At 44.2% G+C, this 18,617-nt stretch overlaps 1 protein-coding gene across 1 annotated transcript in view; it reads right to left on the bottom strand.

Moving 5' to 3' along the window:
• USPL1 (ubiquitin specific peptidase like 1) overlaps positions 1-18,617 on the bottom strand; it is a 136,503-nt gene that overhangs the window by 35,937 nt on the left and 81,949 nt on the right. The window contains exons 3-6 of the mRNA XM_068265900.1: positions 14,217-14,276; positions 8,620-8,700; positions 3,539-3,667; positions 29-3,446 (exon numbers count right to left, since the gene is read on the bottom strand). Coding sequence (XP_068122001.1) covers positions 29-3,446; positions 3,539-3,667; positions 8,620-8,700; positions 14,217-14,276 — 3,688 coding nt within the window. The remainder of the gene's footprint in view (positions 1-28; positions 3,447-3,538; positions 3,668-8,619; positions 8,701-14,216; positions 14,277-18,617) is intronic.

Here is an 18,617-nt window from a genome sequence, read left to right as displayed (position 1 = left end):
AGGATACATAAAAATAAGAGATGCTCACCTGATCGGTTTTTCCTTGAATTCAACGGGCACAGCGAATTGGCTTCTTCATAATTGGCAAAAAGGTTATAAATAATAGAGTCCATATTGTTGGGATGCTCAGCCACAAAGACACAAAGAGCTCTGGACTGTACCAAAGCTGATAATATGCAATCTAGCCAGCACAAGGAGTTTCTATTCTTCCACTGCATACGTCGCTGGGAGTTCTCATAGGTTCTAACCTCAAGAAGCTTCTCCAAGAGACTTTGCTTCATAATTAGTGCAGAGACTTCCAAGGGCTCGCTCTCCAAGCATTCATCATTCAACATGTCTTCTGATGTATGTGACACATTGATGCTGTTCTGAAGGTCATCACTAGACACGGTTGTCTCCGTCTTGCTATTGTCCATTTCCGGTTCACTCTGCTCGTGCAACTCCTGCAGGAATGAATGAATATCTTCTGATTGTTTGTGGCCTGATGAGACCGTAGTCATTACAACATCAGCATCGTAAGTTGGACTTGGTGCTGCTGAGAGAGGCTCTTCCATGCAGTGATCAAGTTGAATATCTAGCAGTAAGTCAGGAAGGACAGCATTCTCAAAAGTTTTCTTGACACACTCCTTGGATAGCGACAAATCCAATAATGGGGTATCACGTGACGTCACACTACAAAGTTTGTTTATGGCAGCAGCTGTATGAGGACTAGCATCCTTCTGTTGTATCCCTTCTACTTGTGAATTGGGTGCTTGACTACTACGATTACTTCTCCCTTGACTGTCTGAATGGATGGCTAAATCACGGTCATCGTTCGTAACAACAATTAAATTGCTTGAAGTACCAGTGTCATTAGAGATAGAGTCGTTACTCTTTCCACCTACAGTGTCAGGGTTCTTATATGGCGTGTCGGCGCCAAAATGTGGCAAACAGTTGTGGTTTGGTTTCGGAGTCCCTAATAACAGATGGTCTGCCAACAATGAAATTTCTGCATCTGTACCATCTTTCTCAGATACGCTTGGAAAACTCAGATCAGAGGTCTCCATCCAGGAATCATCATCATTCACTGCTTTAGTCCCTTGATCAGTAATCTCACAGTCACCATGGCTGCCAGAATCCACTTGATGTCCTAACTGTTCATCTGGCAATAATATGGCATCAGAGTCCACAATATGCCGGTCTTTGGTGGCCGATGAAGATGTACAAAGCACAGGATTGAAGGACTTTTCATCTGACTGAAAGTCTGGCGGAGATTCCTGCTCTACAGCACACATGGCAGATGTTCCAGAATTAATATGCAGACAATCCTTTACAGAACCACCCTGTTGTGATGCATGCTCAATCTGAGGTGTTCCCTCTACACAAACATTACTACTGGGATTTCCTTCAATTAAGTGAAATGGAGACAAGTCACTGTGCTCATTTGTCTGTGTACATCTCCTGTTTTCTGCACTATAAACATAATCTGCAATGCTTTGTACACTTTCTATCTGCTCCAGGTTTTTACTGAGACTCGGTAGACTAATGTGCATAGAACCACATGGCTGTGATGATTTCTCTTCTGTCAAAGTACTTCCACAATCTGGCAGGTTCGAAGAGTCTGACTCCTCCTGGGATGAACTGTCCATTTGAGATCCAGACTGGTTTCTTTGAGTAAAATGAGACTGAGAAAAGTCACCTAAGTTATTACTCTGTGTAGGGCTGCACTTTTCCGTTCTATCAAAGTCTTGTTCATCATCTACACCGTTTTGCACACACACTGTAGGCTGTGGCAAGTAAGAGTCCAGGTTTTCACTAAGACTTTTCAGACTCTGCAGACTGCTTTGCATAGAGTCACATGACTGTGCTGATTTCTCTTCCCTCAAAGGACTTCCACCAACCAGCCCTCCACGGTCTTCCTTTTCAGTCAAGTTCAATACCTCTTGGGATGGACTGTCCTTCATTTGGAGTCCAAATTGTTTTTTCTCAATTAAATGAGACGGAGAAAAGTCTCTACACTCATCTGGAGTACAACTTCCCCATGCCAAAGCATCAGATTCTTGGACATCAGCTAGACCATTTTGTAGACTCTCTGTGTGCTGGATTTTACTGAGACTTGGCAGACTTTTCTGCATAGAGTCACAAGTGCATGCCGATTTCACTTCTGTCGAAGTACTTCCAAAAACTGGCACCACACTGCTCTCTTTGACCGAAGAGTCAGAAACTTCCTGAGGTGACCTGTCCTTCATTGGTGATCCAAACTTTGTTCCCTCAGCTAACGGAGGCTGAGAATAGTCTGTAAATCCATCATCTCGTGCAGAGCTTCCATTTTCTACACTATTAAGGTCTTGTACATCACTTGCCATGTTTTGTATATTCTGCATGCGCAGGAGCAAGTGAGGCTCCTCCTTTTTCCTGAAATGCTGGGACCGTAAAATTTTAAGTTGAGAAAAGTGCATAGAATCTGTATCTAAATCAGAGCCTTCCAGGACATGTGAGTCGCCATTTGAAGTCTTCCCGTTTTCAATTGAAGCAGACGCTGTCCTTTCAGGTGTTAGATGTGCCCCTTCTGCTTGTGAACTGGGTGTTTGAATACTTCCATGACTACTCCGTTGACTGTCTGAATGGGCGCCTAAATCACTGTTATCATCCATAATAGCAATTACGTTGCTTGAAGTACCAATGACAGAGATAGAGTCATTACTCCTTCCACCTACAGTTGAATGGTTCTTAGAGGTAGTGCCATATTGTGTCCAAGAGTCCTGGATTGTTTCTGGAACCCCCAACAGATGGTCTGCCAACAGTGTAATTTCTGTATCTGTACTATCTTTCTTAGATATACTAGAGCTTTCGAGAACATGCACGTCACCATTTGAACTCATCCCATTTTCAAATACTGAAGCAGATGCTGTCCTTTCAGGTGTTGGATGTGCCCCTGGATTTAAGTCTCCGGTTCTGAGCAGTTTCTTAAAGCTTTCATCACTCACATCACAACCATTACTTAAACCAACTGGTTTGACAATGCCATTTTGTAGAAGTCCTTCGTAAGACATCTCCTGACCATTGTGGAATAGCGTGGATGAGCCTGACACACTGCAGTTTGATTGTGGAGATTCATCTAGCGGCACAGGTAATAAACCTTCTGTTCTTGTTATATTTTGCTTCAGAATTTCTCTCATCTCAGCCTGACCACACGGAGATGTTCTTTTTAAAGTTCTTTCCAGTTCCAGATTTGGAATGACCTGCAGAGCTTGTATCCTTTCAGCTTGCAGTGAATCCACTCCATTAACAGTAGTATGCTGAGCAAGAGAAGGTACATCAAGCTTGGATTTCTTAAGCTTTTGCAGTCCAGAAGGCGAAAGATCCGAGAGGGTTCTCCTCTTCTGTTTTTGTGGGCCAACATTCTTCACGTTCCCAGTGTCTGAAATGATGTTATCCAAAGAGGTGTATCCCAGAGGATAAATACACTACATGGGAAATAAGATAGACAGATTAAACTACTAATAGTGGCAGCACTTCACATTATTAGTTTAATTGAAATACATGTGAGGAAGCATACCCGAGGATTAGAACAGAGGTATATTGACTGAGTGAAATTGATGCGGTAGCTCTGGAGGGCTTGATGCTGGCCCTTGGACTTGCACAGCGGACACAATCCATCATGGGGAGTGGTAAAGGAGTGACTTTCCTGGAAAAGGAGACAAAAAAAGGTTCATTAATCATCCTGGTTTAGTCGTGGGTGTTACAAAGCAAGGTTTCAAACTTTGCTACAATGCAGTACATCTTTAAGAAATAGAACAAGCTCAAGAGAAAATCTAAAAGATCTCACCACAACCCTCATGGGCCTTTTTTTTGTACGATGCAGTGAGTCTCCGTCAGAACAGAAAATACACTTCTTGCCAAAAGTCCTGCATCATTTATGTACCCATTGGATACACTCGACTTAGAGGAAAATAAGTCAGATATGGATCTTACCCTTACTTGGCAGAGGACAAAAGAGGGTATTATTCAGAATTAAGCCTCCACTGCTGCATTCACTCCACACTGGGATGTTAAGGCCACTTCACACTGGATTTCTCACATTGGGTCAACCTAAATAATTTGGAGCCAGAGCCTTCAGTCATGCTGCCTCTACACTTTTGTCATTTATGATCCCATAAATCTTTTCCTTGTAACAGATCACTGTGTGACTACCACAGCTCTGCAGGACTTGTTTTTTCAAAAAAGTACTGTAGGAACAATACTAAAAGGAGAATTATATGCCTGAATACAATGCAGTTTTATCGTTCCAGTGGACTGAATAGCTGTAATGAGCTGTCCAAGCTCCTCCCCTATTCCATCACTATCTACTGCGGTCAGTCAGAGAAGAACTGGGAGCCAATCTTTTCTTGTGAACAAAGTTGACCCTTCCCAAATGAGAGAGCAGAGGGAGGAAGTGGATGGGTCAGGTGAAGAATCTTTGCAGATGAGGTAACTACTACTCTGCTGACAACTCTATACTAGGGATGGTCAGTGGAATGCAAATCATTTTGAGATGATGCAACATTATGCAAATGCATGCAGCTTTAAAATGAACTTATCCAGTCCTGCTGAAGTAAAATGTGATTAATTCATTTTCAAGCTGCATATATTTGCATACACAAAGTTGCATAATCATGCATTAACTCAAAACTATTTGCATCTTATTGACCACCCCAATTCTATACTTGGTTCACAGATCCATAGGCTACGTGACAGATTTTTCCAAAGGGAATTTCTCTGGACCAGTTGCATCAAATATGAAGGGTTACAAGAATTAAGCATTTAACCACTTAACGACCAGCTAACGCCGATAGGCGGCGGCTGGTCGTTTGTGGTTTTACATGGAAACGGCCGTTCCATGTCAGTTCGCGGAGGGTGTCTTAGTGAACAGCCTGCGAGCCTCCGATCTGGGCTCGCAGGCTAATTGTAAACACGTGGGGAAGAAATCCCCGCTGTTTGCATCAATAATAAAGGAGATCTGAGCCTATCAGAGGCGGCGCAGGACGCATCGCCGTCCTGTGCCGCCCATGGAGCGAGAGGTAGGGAGGGAAGGAGAGGGAGGAATCGCGCTGCGGAGGGGGCTCCCGCTCGGACACACGGAGGGGCGGCGATCAGATCCCCCAGCAGGTCATCCCCCTGGTGGGAAAAAAAAAAAAAAAGGTGGGGGGGTTGTGAGTCTAAACGCCCTGCCTTTTACAGGATCTGTGCTGCGGGCTGGAGAGCACAGATCATTCAAGACAGCCCTGGTCCTTAAGTGGTTAAAGATTTTTTTTTTTTTACTTGTAGTTTTTATTATCACCTCTTCCTCAGTGACCTACAGTTGCCTACTCACCCAATCGGTCTGAATCACTACCCCTTTAGACAGAAAATGTTGCAGTTGTATAAAACTAGGAACTGGCAGATCTAGAATAGCAATTCTGCAACATTCTTACACTAAATTTTGCTTAGGGGTGACTCAAAACAATGCAAGATAAATGCAGATTTCATGACCAAAAGCAGAAAACATATGCATTGCAAACTCATACAATATAGCTTCCAAACCAAACACATTAGCTTCATATAATCGCATAGTGTTAATTAATTTGCCATGGAACGTAATATTAACATTCCAGGCAACTTTCGCCTTTTGTTAAAATTTAAAGATTTCCGTGGAAGACAGAACAAAAAAAAAAAAAAAAAAAAAAAAAAAAAAAGCTATAGATTTATGCGCAGCTGGAAAAAAAAATAGAAAATAAAAAGTTTCACTGACTTTTCCCGTGAACCCCACCAAATGAAGTGAAGTTTTATTTAAAAATGACCCTTGTCCAACCAATGACAGCGCAGTTCCTGGAGTCTGTGAAGCCATTGTGGCGACCCATTGGCTCATTTTTGTCATATCACTTGTAATCTGCCAGCACCGGTACAGACATGGCAAAGGCCCTGCAAGACAAGCAGTGGAACAAGTTATTCACAAGAGCTCTGACTGGATTTCGGAGTACTACACAAGCTAACTGCAAAAAATAAATTAAGACGTATTATGTAGATTCTACAGTGGAAATGGGACAAGAAAATACTGTTTTGTTGTACTTAAAGGGAACCTTAACAGAGGGATATGGATGTTTCCTTTTAAACAATACCAGTTGCCTGGCTGTCCTGCTGATCTCTTTGGCTGCAATAGTGGTTGAATCACAGACCTGAAAACAAGCATGCAGCTAATCTAGTCTGACTTCAGTCAGAGCACCTGATCTGCATGCTTGTTAAGGGGCACAGGATCAGCAGGACAGCCAGACAACTGGAATCATTTTAAAAGGAAAAATTCATATCCTTATCAGTTTAGGTTCCCTTTAAAGAGGCACTGTGACAAAATTAGTGAAATTTTAGTATTACAATTACTCACTGAATAAAAATATATTTTCAAAAAAACATGTTAACGTGAATTATGTGTACTGTTGTGCACCATGTATTGGCCACGGACGTGTTACCCATCTTCCCAAGGGGCTTGGGGCACCATATATTACTTCAGGCTGGGAGCACACAGTGTGAAATGCTGCATTTTGTCATATTTTATGTTAATGTTTGCGTTTTTTACTGCGTTCTTCATGCGTTTTAATGCGTTTAAGGTTCGCGTATACAAAACGCATATGCGTTTTCCATGCGTTTTTAGATTTCCAATTATGCAAATCACTAGGAAGACAACAGGAAGCAGAAATACAGGACTTTCATTTTGTGCGTTCTTCATGCGTCTATGAATATTATGCAACAAAACCAGCCTTTTTAAAAATCTCACGCATTAAAAATGCATATGCGTTTTTTCCTGCGGCCCATAGACTTCCATTAGTGGCAAAAATGCAGCGTTTCACACAACGCTAGCGTTTCTGCTATGTGTGCACCTAGCCTCATAGGTGAGGGTGTGCAAACGCCTGCTGTGATAGAAATCCCTCTGTTGCTGTGGAGGTTGCGTAGGATTACTACAACAGCTTCCCACCGCCCACCAGAGGCAGCATGTTTCTACAAGGTGCCAGCTGACCGTACAGCAGAGTGACCACTGAACACAGTCACACCTTCTGGCGGGAGATGTACTCACATCTACAGACTATGTTATTAACCCTTTCAGTGTTTACCAGCGCTTTCAAGTTCTTTATGTAACAGTCTCTGAAGCACTACTGCATTAATAGGTGTGTGTAAAAAGCAGTGTTGCAAATATAACCACCAAGGTTCATTATATTAGAAAAAAATAAAATAAACAGTTACCTGGTAGTGTAATTTCTGATTATCCTCCAGGACAGACACCCTGAGATACAACTCCTCCCCAAATGCAGGAAACATCAGTGTCTCCCCTATGAAAGTAACAGACCATTAGTCATCCTCCAGAACGTCTGAAAGAGAACTGGTGCAGGCAGACGTCACGAACATCTAAGGTATAACTACATAGTATGCAACTTTCACCCCTGTCCTGTCAGATTACCAAAAATAAGTTGCCGGGGAGGTCTGATGCACAAGCAGCGCACGGCAATTTTGCGTTACCCTATTAGGTGCAGTATGCCGTGGTTGCATCACATGTTACCATAGCAATATGTGCGTAACCCTGGCACCGTGCCGTCCCCTCTGTTGCCCTGTTCTTATTTCCATCCTACTGTGCCCTCAGTGTCCCACTTTGTGTCTCCTGCAGTATGTGCAGCAGAAGCAGCAGCGCTTCTCTCACCTGCTCCAGTCGTCCCCGGCAATGAGTCAGAACTAAGCATTCTATGGGCAAATTGTCTGCCCTCCCCCTACACTTCAAGTGGTACAACCCATCAGGTGTAGCAACAGCAGCAATGTGTGAACAGAGAGTGGGAGAGACACCCCTGGCCAGTAGTCTACATGGTTCGGGGAACTAAGAAAAGCATGGAACTCAGTTTTGGGATTCCATTCTGCATGTGAATGCCCCCTTTGGACCAGCACTCCATGTTTTTACCTCATTGCCAATCTTTCAGAGGATTGTGAATAGACGATTTGCCATTGGAGGCAGTGGGGTGGCCTTATACCCAAGAAGCATTGACGGGCCGGTCTGGCCGCAACATCTGGTGAGCCGCTCTATGAAGGGGGGAGGGGGGGGAGGGACCTCACAGAAATCTGCAGAAATGTGACGAATCTCATGTATAGACTATTACTGAGCGCAGCCATTTAAATTGTTACAATGAGCAACCTCTTCTCACCCTCACTGCCCCAACCCCCCCCCCCCCCCCCCCAGTGCCGGCTTCTCCTGTCTGCATCATTACATGCGACATGCAGATCAAGCGGGCACTGGGGGAGGCGGGGGGGGGGGGGGGGGCAGTGAGAGTAAGAGATCCCTGATCGCTGGAGGAGCCCCCGGACAAGGTGAGACAAGTGCTGCTGCCTCCAAACAGGGCTGACTGCTGACATCCCAATGCACCCTTGTTATCGGCAGGTCATTCGTATGTCAGGTGTTTGTAAAGCTGGGGGAATCCCAGCTCTGCCTCACCCCATTTCTGTAAGAATGCTCAATACATGAGCACATCAGAGGAACAGTCTGTTCATTAAACGGCATCTGAACCATTGTGGAGAAACAAACCACCTACCAGGACAGCTATATACATGGCAAGGATTTTGTTTTAGTAAGCATCCATGCAGCAAGCTTACCTGCGTCTTTGGCCTGCTCTGTGTCTGACACAGGTGCACAATCACTTTTCTCAGCTGAGGAGTTGTGGTAAAAGGTTGTGTCTATAAAGAAACAACCGAGGCTTGTAAAACAGAAATCGTACATGCAAGGATAGTCATATATACACAGTCTGACCACACATGAAATATAATAAATGTCTGCACTGACAGTTACTATACAACTAGCAGGACATTTGGAACATTGTCTATACCAGTGATGGCTAACCTTGGCACTTCAGCTGTGGTGGAACTACAAGTCCCATGAGGCATTGCAATACTCTGACAGATCTAAGCATAACTCGGGGAGGCAGAGGCATGATGGGATTTGTAGTTTTGTCACAGCTGGAGTGCCAAGGTTAGCCATCACTGGTCTATACTCCGTTGTAGTCATTAGTAACACACCATTATAAGTGTCTTTATTTCACCTTTTAGGCTTCTTGCACACCTGCCATGTTGCGGTACGCTCCCCTGCAGCAGCTACCATTAGTTTCTACTACACTGGCCACAGTAACGGAACGATGCAAGAGAAGTGCTTTATCTGACACAGACTTTGCAGTTTGCAATATGCATCACAACTGCATTGCAGTCACTAGACTGTTGCGGCAGCAGTGCAGCGCACATGCGCCAATCGTTCAAAATTCAGTGATGTTGCCCAGCAGGGAGCACGCCACTGAGTGGGGGCGGGGCTAAACAAATCACCTCGTCGGCACACAGTGCTGCAGAGTGAATAAAAGATGCATATGGAAATGGTGCTGCGATTGTACCGTGCCAGGCTCCCCTGCCGCAGCACAATCGCACAAAGTGTGCAAGTAGCCTTAAAGTAGAATTCCACTACTGCAATATTTAAAAAACAACAGCTAAAACATTGAAAAACTGCACACCTTAATGTAATTTAAAGTAAACATGCGACGGGGGGGGGGGGGGGGATATAAGAAAAATGTATACATACCTGGGGCTTCCTCCAGCCCCCTCCAGCCTGCTCACTCCCTCGTAGCCATCCTCTGCTGATTGCAGCATCCGCAAATTACCCCCTAAAGTCCTCCAGTCTGGGGCACACTGCCCAGGCCCAGTCAGACTGTTTGCAATACCCCCCCCCAATCGCCCTCCCGTGTCCCAGTACTACTGCGCAGGCTCAGAATGCTCCCGGCCACAGGAGCACAACAGGGGAGTGCGCACAGCCCGATTGCGCCTACGCTGACTTCCTGGGAACGGATGCAAAGACTGGAGGACAGAGATGAGGGAGCGATCAGGCCATAGAGGCTGGAGGCAGCTCCGGGTATGTATACATTTTTTATATCCACCCCAGTCTCCGGTAAACTTTAGGGCCATTAATTTTTGTTGCAGATTTTATTAGTTTTTCTAAGATGAGCCTATCACAGTTCTGAGATAGATTTACTTTTTACAAACCCAGAAGGAAGAAGAGGTCTGTCACCAGCTTCATGTGCCATTCTGAGCCAGTAACATTACACGGATTCTACCAGGCTGATCTATTTATACATTGCCAGGTCCAGGAAGAGACAGCTGCAGCAAGCAGAGAGGACACTGAAGTGTTGAGCTCAACAAGTTACTTCAGCCCATAGTAAGCAGACAGCTGGAAAACGCTGCCCACTCAATGTAGCTACAGTGTGGGGCTACACAGGTCACAACACAAAAACAAAACCTGGAACAGAGATTTTGCATCTTGTTCTACGTGAAGATACTCATCACAAAGGGTTAAAACGAAAGTTACAAACTCTGCTGCAGGATGGGCAGATAATGTGGAATGCAGAAGCCAGTCTCTACAGTAAAGGGGCATAGAAAACTTATACTTGTCAGTTCCACAGAAAAACCTAAAGGATAAAGAGACAATAAAAGTAAAATAAAGGTGGGCAGTTTAAAGGACAATTGAAGTTAGAGGGATATAGAGGCTGCCATACTTACTTCCTTTTAAGCAATATCAGTTGCCTGGCAGCCTTACTGGTCTATTTGGCTGCAGTAGTGTCTGAAGCACACCAGAATCAAGCATGCAGCTCACCTTGTCAGTTAAGACAATGCCAGAAACACCTGATCTGCTGTATGCTTGTTCAGGGTCTATGGCTAAAAGTATTAGAGGCAGAGGATCAGCAGGACAGCCAGGTAACTGGTATTGCTTAAAGTGGATCCGAGGTGAACTTTTACTCATTGCATAATTGTGTTCCTTACATATAGTTTATAGGGCATTCCTCAAGCCAAATACTTGTTTTATTTTGTTTTAGTACCCTAATTTCCTATAAACTAAATAAGCCACACCCACAGCTTCTCCAGAGTGCCTTGGCGCTTGCAAGGGATTGTGGAATTTCAGTCTGGGCAGGTGAAAAAGGTGTTACTAGCTATAGATTTCAGAGGCAGAGTTTTCACAATCTGAGAGCTGCAGTGCAGATACAGATCAGTTGCCTGTGTAATGGAGGAGATAAGAGTGGAGTTTTCACAGAATATGCAGATTAGCATGCCTAGATACAGATAAGCTTGCCTGTGTGTGTGATTGTGTAATAGTGACAAGCAGAAAACATGTCTGCTCCCATTGTATCACAGGAAAAAATATTAATATACTGTTGAAGCTGTTTGAAGATAGATTTGCTGTGTAAACTATCTAAACTTTAGATAAGATATATAGACAAGTCACTTGTTATATTTAGTTTTTCATCTCGGATCCGCTTTAAGAGATAAATATGGCAGCCTCCATATCCCGCTCACTTCAGTTGTACTTTAACCTCCCTGGCGGTCTATTAAGATCGCCAGGGCAGCTGCGGGAGGGTTTTTTTTTAATAAAAAAAAACAAAACTGTTTCATGCAGCCAACTGAAAGTTGGCTGCATGAAAGCCCACTAGAGGGCGCTCCGGAAGCGTCATTCTGATCGCCTCCGGCGACCAGAATAAACAAGGAAGGCCGCAATGAGCAGCCTTCCTTGTTTTGCTTACATCGTCGCCATAGCGACGAGCGGAGTGACGTCATGGACGTCAGCCGCCTCCGATCCAGCCCTTAGCGCTGGCCAGAACTTTCGTTCCGGCTGCGCAGGGCTCGGGCGGCTGGGGGGGACCCTCTTTCGCCGCTGCTCACGGCGGATCGCCGCAGAGCGGCGGCGATCAGGCAGCACACGCGGCTGGCAAAGTGCCGGCTGCGTGTGCTGCTTTTTATTTCGCTCAAATCGGCCCAGCAGGGCCTGAGCGACGACCTCCGGTGGTGATGGACGTGTATAGTCGTCCATACCGCTGAGGAGGTTAAGTTACCTGGGAACGACGGCAAGGGACCAGGAGGACTACAGGGGGCAGAAAGAAGCCCCAGGTAAAAAACTGGGCACATTTACTTCACTTTAGGTAACCTTTAAGGTCCCCATTCACATTGGATCCACGTCTAATGACAATTGATAGTATTTAAAGGGACACTTAAGCCAGGAAAAAAAAAAAAAAAAAAAAAAAAAAAAAAAAGGAGTTTTACTCACCTGGGGCTTCTACCAGACTCCTGCAGCAGTCCTGTGCCCTCGCAGCAACTCACTAAACCTCTGGTCCCCCGCTGCCAGCTAGTTTTGTTTTTGCCGACAGGACTGGCCACGCGTAGCTTTCTCTGCATTCCCGACTGTAATTAGCGCTATTGCGGACTGGAGTGCGTACAAAGATAAGCGTTGTCGCATTACCTACGCATAGATATGCGACAACGCGTTGCGGCCCGCAATAGCGCTAATTACAGTCGGGAATGCGGAGAAAGCTACGCGTGGCCAGTCCTGTCGGCAAAAACGAAACAAGCTGGCAGCGGGGGACCAGAGGGTTAGTGAGTGGCTGCAAGGGCACAGGACTGCTGCAGGGGTCTGGTAGAAGCCCCAGGTGAGTAAAACTTTTTTTTCTGGCTTAAGTGTCCCTTTAAGCGAGCATACAATCTGGTGCAAGCAGCCATATAAAAACGTATGTGTCCTAACTTCTCATTGGTCCTAACTTCTCATTGGCTATATAGTTACTCTATCTTCCTCTGGCCTACAACCAATGTCCAATGTGTTTTTACATCTCGCATGCAGATTCGCATTACATGTGAAAGTCCATGTTAATCAATGGGCTAGTTCACATTCAAATGCGACACGCATGTGCTTGAGAAAAGCTTACTACATGCACACACCCCTCCAGGACGTGCACCATTCACGCACGCTGTAAGTGTGAACCCTCCCTAACGGATCAGCCATCCCTCAATTTCAGATGACTGCTAGTGGAGTTGGGTTACTCAGTCAACCTGCAACTTCAGGCAGAGACCTCATCTAATCTGAAGGGGCCCATACACTGGTCGATTTCAGCCATCGATTGATCAGAAATCTATTCTATCAAATCTATTGATCGATCGGTTTGCGGTCGATTTCGATCGATTTGATCTGACAGGATGGAAAATCTAGGTTGATCTGCTGCTGGCAGCAGATCGCTGGCCCATAGAGTTGCATTGGATCCAATGGTCCAATAATGCATTTAGATCGATTTCCGATAGATTTCATTCTGAAATATTTTGGAAATCTGTTCCTAGTGTGTGGCACACATCAGATAGATTCCTGTCAGAATCAACTTGACAGGCATCTGACAGAAATCTATCTGATGGTTGAATCTGCTGCAAATCTATAAGTATATATGGCCACCTTAAAGCGGATCCGAGATGAAAAACTAACTATAACAAGGAACTTGTCTATAGATCTTATCTAAAGTTTAGATAGTTTACACAACAAATCTAGCTGCAAACAACTTTAATAGAATAAGAATATTTCTTCCTGTGATACAATGACAGCAGCCATGTTGTTTGTAAACATTATACAGAGGCAGGCTTATCTGTATCTTGAGCAAAAAACCCTAATCCTCCCACCTCCCCTCTGCCTCTCAAATCTCTGGCTAGTAATACCTCCCCCTCCTCCTGCCCAGACTGAGCTCCCATGAGCCCTTGCTACTGTCTGAAAGTGCCTTGGCTCTCTGAAAACCTGTGGGTGTGGCTTGTTTAGTTTATAGGGAATTAGAGTATTAAAAAGAAAACAAAAAAGTATTTGGCTTGAGGAATGCCCTATAAACAATAGGAAAGGAACCCAATTATGCAATGTGTAAAAGTTCATCTCGGATCCACTTTAAGTCATCAATGTTATTTCCTTGAAGCTGCAGTAGGTTAAAGGGGTCCAAACACTGAGCCAATTAAAAGCCGATCGGAATTGACCAATCGATTTGCGGCCGATTTCAATCGATCTGACATGCTGGAAAATCTAGGTCGATCTGTTGAGATTGCTTATAATTTTGTATTGGACCTAATGGAAATCTAATGGCAAAAAAATGCCATCAGATCGATTTTTAATAGATTTCATACTGAAATCTAATGGAAATCTGTTCCTAGTAAAAAATGTTCCTAAACACATCAGATAGATCAGAAATCTGATGATCTATCTGCTGCTAACCTAACGAGTGTATGGCCACCTTAACTGTTAATTTTCAGAAGCCGATCTCTTCTGAAGGCAACACCGTACTGATAAAACATTTCACAATGGAAAAGTCATCTACACGTAGTGATAAATATATTTCTGAAATTAGTCCCATAAAGCTCATATGAATTCTTACCAGTAATGGTATTTTATCGGTTCTCCACGACAGGAAATCACAAAGAGATTGCTTCACCTCCTAGGGACAGGATGGACAAAAAACAATTAATAGGCCCCTCCGGATTATCTCCATAGTGTATACCTAGGACCTAACTTACCATCCAAGCAAGGTTGTCAGCACTATCATGGCAGACTAATGGAATTTCCACCATCAGTAAGAGTAATCATGGACCTCCATTTCATACATTACAACAGGGGATCACACCAAGAGCTTGCAGATGAAACCCTCTGGGTGGGACCTCAGCAGAAGCACTTTCTAGCTAGCCAGATTGTTCAAATGGTGGTGGCCTCATGGGCGTATGAAAGTTCGGCTATGTGGCTACGTTAAAAGTCTGTTCATTGAGGCTACTGCATTTCCAGACCAGGAGGGAACTGCCCTAATTGAACAGGCCTTGAAACTCTTTAGAAAGAGACTCTGTAACATAAAAAAGTGCCCTGGGGGGTACTTACTTCAGGAAGGGAAAGCCTCTGGATCCTATCGAGGATTTACCCGTCCTCCTCCGCCCCACGGTTGCAGCGCTGGGATGGAAGAAGATGGGGGAAGCCTCGATAGGATCCAGAGGCTTCCCCCTCCTCAGTTATATACCCCCCAGGGGTACTTTTTGAAGTTACAGTCTATCTTTACGGGGGGGGGGGGGGGCAGCCATGTTTAATCCAACTCAAGACCCTCAGTCTTTTATCAGGGCCACGAAATTAGAGTTTTTCTCCAGTGCTTTAGTCATTTCAATGTAAGAACACAACTTTTTGCAAACAACCAACTAATATGACCATCCCCTGAATAAGGTTTGTCACAAAGGAAGGCTAAATTTATAACCGATTTATAAAAACACGACTCAACCTTTTGTGAAAATTCAGCAAGCAATCTGAGCATTATTATTTCAGGAGAGTTCTGCATAGCAGTATTTAATAATGTGTGCAGTTCTCCAACTCTGCATGCTGATACAGCAATAGGGAGTGTGTTTTTTAAAGTTAAATAAAGGTGACTGCAAAAAAATTCAACAAACAAAAGTCAGATACCTATAGACAGGGAAGGCTCTGAATCCTACAGAGCAGGGGTGTCAACCGCAATTACACAAGGGGACAAAATATAAAACCTAGTCTAAGCTGCAGGCCAAATTGTTTATTAAAAAGTAACATTTATTGAACAGTCTCAAACTATGTGGCATAACTATAGCAACCATTGGGGGGGGGGGGGGGGGGGTCACAGTGGAACAGTTCAATATTTACCTGCGCCAGCACTGCATTGGCAGAAAATCTCAAAGCTAAGATCTGGCCCAAGGCAAGATACTAGCCACGCAAGGAGGTTTGGATAGTAATTTTGCTGATGGGTCTCATAGGTTGTTGCTGCACCCCACCTCAAACTCAGTGTTCTCCCCAGGCTCTTTTAGCCGGGTGCTCCACCCGGCTATTTTTGGTGACCACCCTGCTGTTACCTGCTCACCTCCTCCTCTGCTGTAAGCAGAGAAGTGCTAGTCCTCCATTCTCTCATCTCGCCCCATCCGGCTATTTTTTTATGCCCCCCCCCCCCCCCCGGCTAGTTTTTCATACCACCCGGCTGGAAAAAGATTCTGGGGAGAACACTGAAACTGATAATGTTTCAACCAGAAACAGTCATTGGTGTGCTCCACTGAATGGGATGCAGTGTGCTGCTGCTGTTTTATTGCTTACAATGATGCACATTTGAAGCTCTGGAGGGCCTCATAAAACAGTCCTTGTGTTTGACACCTGTGCTATAGAGCCTTCACTGTCTCTTCGTTCCACCAATGTCATCCTGTTCACATTTGCCACCTCTGTGAGCCCTCATGCACAGTACAGATCTGCCTGTCTTCAGAAGTACTTGGGGACACAAGTGCTTCTGAAGAGTTCCAAGGGTTTACAGATGCCACAAATTTGAACAGGGTGACAGCAATGGAATGTGGGGACCAGGAGAGGAAAGGAAAGGCTCTATAGGTTACAGAGCATTTCCTGTCCATAGGTATATCTGACTTTTTTTTTTTCTTTTTTTCATCACATTTACTTTAAACTTGTAAACGGTAAATTAAAGTCATTCAAAACTAATGATAATTGATGAGTGGCCCGATTAACGTTATCTATAAATAATTATGAATCTACAAATAAGCAACTCTGAAGACCAGATGCAGTCATAAAAGGCTATTAACACCGTAGCCCATAATATTGCTACATTTCAAACGGAGCTGTGGAGTTGGAGTAATTTTGGGTACCTGGAGTTGGACTGTTAAACTGAGTCAGAGTCGGAGCTAAACTGAAGAGTCTGAGTTGGATGATTTTTGTACAAAATCCACAGCCCTGGTAAGTATTAAACTAAGAAGTCGGACCAATTTTGGGTACCTGGAGTCGGAGTTGGAGTCAGTGGTTTCACAAACTGAGGAGTCGGATGATTTTTGTACCGACTCCACATTTACCTCTTCCGCTTGTGCATGACAGAGTACACCATACAACTCATTATTTACTGCTCCTCACATCGGATCACAATCTAAAGTGCTTTGATTACATTTTAAAAAAATGCATATTTACCTGGCCAAATCAATCTTTTCACGCATCTTCTTATTGCCACAGCAACCAAGAAATCTGACCCTTAGCAGTCTTGACCCTCTTTAATGCTGAGGCCCACTCAGTCCTCCGGCACAACGTGCTGCTCCCCCACATTCCGAATAATGCAGAGGGTGGACCATTAGAACAGATACAGCCTGGCATGTTAGGCCATCCTTTTACATGCCATACAAGACAAAGTTATCACGTGTACAACTGGCCAGGGGATGTGCAAGCAATAGAGGGGTAGAAGGTCAAGGGAAGGGCAGCAATTTGAAAGGAACCCGAGGTGAGAGTGATATGGAAGCTGACATATTTGTTTCCTTTTAAGCAATACTAGTTGCCTGGTGGTCCTGCTGATCCTTTTGGTCAGCAGGGTATAAATCACACACCTGAAGCAACCATGCAGCTAATCGTCAGATTTTGTCAGACATCTAATCGGCATGCTTGTTCAGGGTCTATGGCTTAAAGTATATATGCTGGATACACACGTTGAGATTTCCCGTTCGATTCCCGGGATCGAATCGATTATTTCCAACATGCTCGATTCGGATTTCGATCGTTTCTGCCGTCGATTTGGCATACTTAACATGCAAATCGACGGCAGAAACGATCGAAATCCAAATTGAGCATGTTGGAAATAATCTATACGATCCCAGGAATCGAACGGGAAATCTCAACGTGTGTATTCAGCATTAGAAACAGAGGATCAGCCGGACTACCAGGCAATGTGCATTATTTAAAAGGAAGTAAACATGTCAGCCTCCATATCCCTCTCACCTTGGGTTCCCTTTAAAGGACAACTGTAATGAGAGGGATACGTTGGCTGCCATGTTTATTATCTTTTTAAACAATATCAGTTGCCTGGCTGTCCTGCTGATTGTCTGCCTCCAATCTTATAGCCCCTTGTTTTTGGTGTTATTTAGACACTACTGCAGCCAAATAGATCAACAGGACTGCCAGACTTGTATGGCTTAAAAAGAAATAAACATGGCAGCCTCCATATACTTCTCACTTCAGTTGTCCTTTAAGGGCAGTGATTGAGAGCTGTCCAGCTACCATAATATACTGCTAAAAGCTACTGTTTAAACTGAAGTTTATACTCAGCTATGATGCCTTTTCTCACTATGAGCCCTTTGAGCAACGATTTTCCATGTGAGTTTTCTTACATGAGCAATGAGCTTTCTTCCAATCACAAACGCTGGTCCTGCACCATTTTCTGAGTTTTTTCGCTTCAATGGAAGGTATAGGAAAATCGCTAAGTGCTCTAAAAAGCGCTTGGATATGCGATTTTTTTGAGCTCTTTTAAACAGGACAAGACAAGACAAGACAACTAACATTTATATTGCGCTTTTCTCCTTGCGGACTCAAAGCGCCAGAGCAGAGCAGCAGCCACTAGGGCGCGCTCTATTGGCAGTAGCAGTGTAAGGGAGACTTGCCAAAGGACTCCTACTGAATTAGTGCTGGCTTACTGAACAGGCAGAGCCGAGATTCGAACCCTGGTCTCCTGTGTCAGAGGCAGAACCCTTAACCATTACACCATCAGCCAACTGCTAACCAGAAAATACATTAGACAAAATAATTTCCAGGTCAAAGAGTTTACTTTCCAATTAAGAAAGAAAGAAAGAAAGAGCTTGGCAAAATTGCAAATCGCTATAAAAACAGCTGAAAATTGCTTTAGAAAGCACTAACAAAAGCACTCAGCACGTGCGATTTATGTGAACTAGGCCTCAGTCGAGAAATGTAGGAATAAATCACAGCATAAAAAAATTAGAGGTCACCTTATCTACGAATCAGTCCTACATTTACC

This window comes from Hyperolius riggenbachi, chromosome 2, assembly GCF_040937935.1.
Source record: "Hyperolius riggenbachi isolate aHypRig1 chromosome 2, aHypRig1.pri, whole genome shotgun sequence".
NCBI classification, from domain to species: domain Eukaryota; kingdom Metazoa; phylum Chordata; class Amphibia; order Anura; family Hyperoliidae; genus Hyperolius; species Hyperolius riggenbachi.
The sequence above is the reverse complement of the archived record's forward strand: the minus strand, read 5'-3'. Positions and strand labels throughout refer to the sequence as shown.